Source organism: Camelina sativa, chromosome 15, assembly GCF_000633955.1.
Source record: "Camelina sativa cultivar DH55 chromosome 15, Cs, whole genome shotgun sequence".
NCBI lineage: Eukaryota > Viridiplantae > Streptophyta > Magnoliopsida > Brassicales > Brassicaceae > Camelina > Camelina sativa.
This window is the reverse complement of record NC_025699.1, coordinates 4,037,198-4,043,738: the sequence shown is the minus strand read 5'-3', so window position 1 is coordinate 4,043,738 and position 6,541 is coordinate 4,037,198. Positions and strand designations below refer to the sequence as shown.

General features: G+C 33.9%; 2 protein-coding genes across 2 annotated transcripts in view; one reads left to right on the top strand and one right to left on the bottom strand.

Moving 5' to 3' along the window:
• LOC104745179 (trihelix transcription factor PTL-like) lies at positions 1,904-3,739 on the bottom strand. The gene is made up of 2 exons (XM_010466358.1): positions 3,295-3,739; positions 1,904-3,110 (listed from the first exon to the last, which is right to left on the bottom strand). The coding sequence occupies exons 1-2, from the start codon at positions 3,666-3,668 to the stop codon at positions 2,063-2,065; spliced, it is 1,422 nt and encodes a 473-aa protein (XP_010464660.1). The 5' UTR covers positions 3,669-3,739; the 3' UTR covers positions 1,904-2,062.
• The window catches only part of LOC104745178 (equilibrative nucleotide transporter 2), a gene marked incomplete in the record, with an annotated part of 9,868 nt that continues 9,038 nt past the window's right edge, over positions 5,712-6,541 (top strand). The window contains 3 exon segments of the mRNA XM_010466357.2: positions 5,712-5,984; positions 6,100-6,255; positions 6,426-6,541. Coding sequence (XP_010464659.1) covers positions 5,844-5,984; positions 6,100-6,255; positions 6,426-6,541 — 413 coding nt within the window.

Below are 6,541 nucleotides of genomic sequence, written 5' to 3'. Positions count from 1 at the left end.
TTTTTTTTTTTTTTTTTTTTTTGTCTTTGCCATAGTTTTGGCGGCAATGGATATTAGTTTTTGAACTCATCTTTTTTTTTTTTTTAAAGTTATTGTTTTGCAGCAGCAATTATTCAATCTTTTTAATTATCATACTTGATGAGATTTAGTCACCCTCAAGCTAATTTCAATCTTCTGGTCCTAGTTCCAAATCAGATTTGGTAGAAAATCAAATGCAATTGCTCTAATAAGTACAAATCGTATCCATATTCAAACAAAATTAAGGTTTATTTACGAATCCTACAGACCTAACTAAACATCTAAAGGGAACGTCACACAGATAACTAAAAATAAATTACAGATTTTAGCAAAACGTACCTTCTTTATTTTTGAATCGATGCACATAAGCGAATTGAGAGCATTAGAGAAACAAACGTTCCTAGAGAAGAAGAGACTTTGGGGGAATCGAGATTTTGCCGCCTCTATAGCTTTATCAGATTTTTTCCTTTTTTTTTTTTTTGTTTGGTTAGATAACATGATGGGCTTTGCATAAAGAAAGAAGAAGATAACATTATGGGCTTTGAATTAAAAAGGCCCAATATTATAAACAAAGAATACATGATTGGTGCTGTAAACCGGATTGGTTAAGAAACAGAGTTGAGAAAAAAAGACTCAGCTAAACCGGTCACATGTTTCTAAGATGATAAATACAAGAACATGAATACATGATACACATACTGTATGACATTTAGCGTGGCTAATATTGAACATATTATTAATAAATGTATTGAAATATAAACTTTTCGCTCTTGTTGTGTTTTTTTTTTTCTTCGATTTGGGAACAATCATGGTCATATATGTTTATTTAACTATTTTTATGAATATAAAAAAAAATATGAGGAGGTTGATGATATGTCAAGTCATAGGTGGGCAGAGTAGGGGACAATCTCACCTCTTCATTGTAAAATCATACCAGTTTCTGTATCTTTTATCATTATTTTATTGTTGTTGTCTCTTCCCATCTCCTCAGTTTCTGTCCCTCATTTCGCAAACCCATTACTATAGTATATATAATCAGTTAATTAATGTATATATCAAATGGCTCAATCTGATTTGAGGTTTGACCAATCACCAAAGGCATTTATAAGTCTTAACAAAAATTATTTTTGCAAATTAACCATTTTGGATTTTTAGAGCTTTCCCAAGCTAGTTTAGCGTGACTCTTAGCTAGTTGGAACTGGATCCACGACTAGCATCCAATAATATACGTACACATATTAGTTTAGCGTGAACGTGATCGGTACAAATCTTTTACGTTTTGACTCTTAGCTAGGGGAACTTGAAAGTTTCAAATTCCGTTGTGTAGTACACTAGTAGTAAATATTGGAGTCGTCCATGTAAGTGGTCAAATGAAATAAATGTGTACAAAAGACAAAATCAAAATGTCGCAGTAATAATGTATAGGAAGTGTGTATTGACTCATCTCTCTAAGAATCAGGAATTGAAGGCAAATAGTTACTCTGTCTCCACTCTGATCTCAAATCTCACTCTACTCTTCCTCTCTATACGGACCTACTCATCTACATACCCTTCTAAAAGGAAATTATGTACGTATGTCTCTATCCCAAATTACATATTATACCTTTATGTGCATGTGTTTCTTGTATTAGCTAGTATATTTTGTTATGTAATTGTCAACTCGATCGTGAATAATTGGGATTTGGATTTGGAAATCTAATACCCTTAAGTTCAAATGAAAACATACTATGTACCGAATGAGCTGGCCAGTTATAAAGATAATTAATACGTTAGCACAAGCAAGTAATACATACACAAAAAAAAAAAAAAAAAAAAAATNAACATGATTAGACAATACAAATTTTAATTTATATAACCAATTAAATACATGATTCATTGGTCGTATATAAACGTTATCACTCGTTAACCCCTAGTTAATATATAAAGTCTTATATCTTATAGTGCTAATTTCAATTGTTATTTATTCCTCCTTACGGTTAGCCACGCATGACATCTTTCCTAAGTACCCTTACTTATTTTTCATTTTGAGAATGGCATAGTTAGCTTACTGATGATTATCTTCTTTCCTTAGCTTCAAACCATAACCCTCCCACGAGTTTTGATCTCCATCTCCAACGAGCAATGGAAAACAGTTTGTAGTACTAGCCGGCATGGCAATGCCGCAGCTAGGGTTTCCTTCCTTGGAGTTTGAAGGTGAATAACCTTCATGGTGGCCTTGCTCATCATCTCGACTACAATCGTTAATTCTAGTTTCTTGATTGTCGTATATCATCATACTCTCTTTGATTCTCGAATGAGTCCCACCGTGGCTTGACCAAGTCTCTTTCCTTTTCTTATTCATTTCTTTTTTCTCCATCTTGCTCTTGTTTTCTTCATCTGCCATCGTTTGATCGCTTACGTTCCCAATAATCCTCTCTGTAGGGGACGAAGAGTTCGGCCTTATCGATGCCTTTCCTGTCAAGTACTGCAAGGCCTCAATCACGGCGACATCCCGAGCTTCCATCCTCTCCCTTTCCTTTTTCCAAAACAAACGTTCCTTTTCGATTCTTGCAGCTTCAACCCTTTTCCATTCCTCTTCTCTAACCATCCTTTGATGTTCTTTGTCTTCCACAGTCTTCATCAACTTCTCAAGCCAAAAATCTTGCTTCTCTATCAACCTCTCAATATGAATACCAATATATTCCTTGATCTTTTCCTTCCAATTCATCCCCTTCACTCTAGTAGATTCGTTTCCTTCAGAGGAGGAAGTTAGATCCAACTCGGAGGAGGAGTTCAAATTGTTAGAAATGCTAAGGCTTTGAGTATTGCTCAAAGGCGTCTGATGATGAGGGACAGCGTTATGATGAACGTTGGGAGCGTGAAAACTATGAAGAGCATTAGTCATTATGAACTGCGTGTTGTCAAAGCAAGAAACCGAGTCTTTGGATTCGCCGTAGATGGCTTCAAGCTGCCGGAAGAATCTATAGTTTTTACCATCTTGACGTCGACCCGCTTTGCCTTCTTTTGTCTTTTTGTAGTACTTGTAGAGATTCTCGAACTTCTCTCTGCACTTCTTGCCACTCCTAGTGTACCCATGTTCCTCCGACATAATCCTAAGAAAGATGAAGCAAAACCAACAAAAGAATGAAAAATACGTCACTTTCACTGATTTAAGTTTGTATAATAATGTACCAAAATCTTGAATTATGAATCTTAACTTTCGCAAATGAAAGGGAGCTTTGGGAAAATAAAGCTGGCGAGAGAGATGAAGAAAGAAAAGTAAAAAAATAGAGAGACCTAGAAACTTCATCCCAAAGAGGACCCTTTTGATTGGATTCTTTGAACTTGTTATCAAGACGAGATCTGACCTCCAGCAACATCAGCGTCTCTTGCCTCGGCCACCTCCCTGTTCCTCCCCCGTCGGTAAAGCCACTAAACCCACCACGAGTACTACTTGTGCTCGCTACTATAGTGTTACTGTTGTTTCCAGCCACCGTAAGACCTTGTATGCCACGTGGCAAGAAACTTATCTCATGGTCGGTCATATGAAGACGATGGTGCTGGTCCGGTGCCGAAACAAGGTTGAAGCCGAAGAGATCAGATGAGAAATGGAGAGGTGATGGTTGCGCTATACCGTACTGTGGGTGATTTTGATGATGATGGTCCTCCATTTAGTTTTGATTTGGTAGAAGAGAAGTGTTCGAGTCAGAGAGTGTGCAAAATAATGAAAATGAAAAGTGAAGGTTCGAAACTTTTTATTATTATCCAACGATAGATAGAAAAGGTTAATATATAAATAGTTAACAAAACCAAAACAATATAAAAGGTCAGCGATCGAGTCATCGAGACCGAGAGAGAGGAAAAGTGCGATAGCGATAGAGGCGGATCGTGTCGTCCATGTAAAAGAAAAATCGAATTTAAGCTATAGTGACGATGGTCCCATGCATGACTTTACTAACCTCTTAAATCTTCTGGGTATAAGTGATGTCTCTAAGATACATATGTTTTCTTTAACTATCTATTCACGGTAAATAATAAATGTTTACTTTGACTATATATGTTTGCTTATTGGATTTTGAGATTAGCTCAATCAAAACATATATGCAAACTGGTTTAAATGGTGCTATAGTCAAATGCAACTATTCATGGGTATGTTATGGCTAAACGGTAAACCATACAAAATATGAAAATGTTATTAATGTGAACGTATGAGTAAAAGTGAAACATTTTATTTAATAGTTATTATATTTTTTTTCTTTCATATCGCTAAGGTGGGAAATTTTGGCAAGTTGTTTTTTCTTTCCAATTTACACAAAAACAAAATTCTAACTTTCACTGTTTCACAATTAAGTCATATTTTACTTTGTAAGACTGATGGTTACTTAATTTCTGTGGAAAAATATGGATACTATTTTTAACAAAAAAAAAGAAAAAAGAAAAAATATATATATGGATACTAAAATTTTAATGACGTACTTGATCTGTCCCATATACAATGACCAAAGAAGACTTTCACCGTCCATTTGATCATTAAACGATAAGGTTACCAGATTGACAAAAAAAAATAAAAATGACAAGGTTTCTGTTTTATCTTTACTATATCTGTTTTTTTTTAATTCATATACTGATAATCTTAATGACAGTAATATTACGTTTAGAAGGTTTTAGTTAAATCCAAAGAAAGAGAGACCATGCGGACCATACCTGAAGGATGGATGGATCGGTTTTTATATCACGTGCGTATCAACGCGATCTGATATACTAAAATTCACGATCCAAGCCATACGTACATACATCGAGCACTCATATATATCCAATCCATCCACCAAACAATTTTTTTCTTCGATTTTTAAAATTTTGAATTTTTGACAAGTCACTAGTAAGTACGAACTACATATGCATAATGAATAGATATATAATCGTACTTTATATGAAAAGAACGATAATTTCATTATAAAAATTACTACAGAAATATAAAAATTATAAATCTGTAGGTAGTAAGTTTTATGTACATGGAGCCAAATCAACCGCAAGAAAGTGCTACGACGACGTTGGTGATTTCTACTTTTCTCATGGCAAACAACATTGTCATTGGGAACGCGTTGTTAAGATCAAGGGTGAAAATAAAAATCTTTAATTAGGATGATGTATATATATAACTAGGATGATCTGCCGTGTCGGAGCTAGAATTTGTGTTTACGGTGATTACATATAAATAAAATATAATTAATCATTTTTATTAAATTATATATTAATGTTTGTTTTTTTACTTTTAAATACTATGCAATTTTTGGATACAGCAATTTTTAAAAAATGTAGGAAAAAACGAAACAGGATACTCTACGTCTCAACTAAATGAGAAGCAAAAAAATTCGTCTGAATAATGTACTAGACTTTAAGAAAAAGAAAAAACGAATTAGTTTAGATTTTTAAAAATTAAATATCTATGGGTCAAAAACATGAATTGATCATGGTATGGGGTCAACATAGAAAAGTTGCAACAAAATATATAACATTTCTATAAAATACTACTAATAATTAAATATTTGGAAATATTATGGGGTCAACTAATTAGTCAATAAACGTTATCTGTGGTAGCCAATCAGGATTAGGATTAGGATTTTTACGAAATCTTAATGGATAATAGTCATGTAAAACAATCGATTTACGCCACAAAACTTATTAGGATAGGATTATGATCAAGATATCCTTCTTAATTTGAATAGATACCTTAGAGATTTTCTCTATATGTATATATGGACAACTTCAGACAAGCTTATGTCCATTCTCTAATATAGTACCTTTGACTTGGCATCGAGTGTGTTCCTTTTCGACAGTTCTGAAAGATGGCTATTAAAAATATAATGCCGACCAAGTTTGAGGGAAGATACTATGCTCTTCTTCTTTGTTGGCTTTTTGGAAATGGATGTCTTTTAGCATGGAACACTATGCTCACAGTTGTGGATTATTATGCTTATATGTTCCCTGTAAGTGTAATACATTTTTGTGTTTATGAATATATGTATATGCTGCTTTCTGTTTGTAATCAGCTGGTCACTTACCTCGTCTTGATTGTTTTGTTTTGATTTTTTAACTCCCTAGCGGTATCATCCATCGAGAATCCTTGCAATAATTTACCAATCATTTGCCATCGGAGCACTTAGTGTTCTTGTTTACAAAGAGGCAAGCCTAAATACCAGACGTCGAAACTTGTTTGGATACAGTCTCTTTGCCCTTGGTTCTCTTGCTCTCCTAGTGGTGAGTTACTCTTTCAATTATTTTTTTAATATACATTTTTATTTTTTCAATGATTTTAATATTTATTTTCTTGCATCTTTTTTACTGGAATTATAAGCTTGATGGTTTAAATTTACTCATTATAATATTTTTGCGGATATGAATTTATCTTAAAAATTGCTATGAGGCAGTTAGATTTATCTAATTCGGGAAGAGGAGGGATTGGCTCTTTCATTGGAGTATGTGTCATTAGCGCGGCGTTTGGTTTAGCGGATGCACATGTTCTAGGTGGAATGATTGGAGATCT

Coding starts and splice junctions, on each gene's coding strand:
- LOC104745179 (XM_010466358.1), bottom strand. CDS start 3,668: ATGGAGGACCATCATCATCAAAATCACCCACAGTACGGTATAGCGCAA. Junction 3,111..3,294: donor CTTTGGGATGAAGTTTCTAG/GTCTCTCTATTT, acceptor CATCTTTCTTAG/GATTATGTCGGAGGAACATG.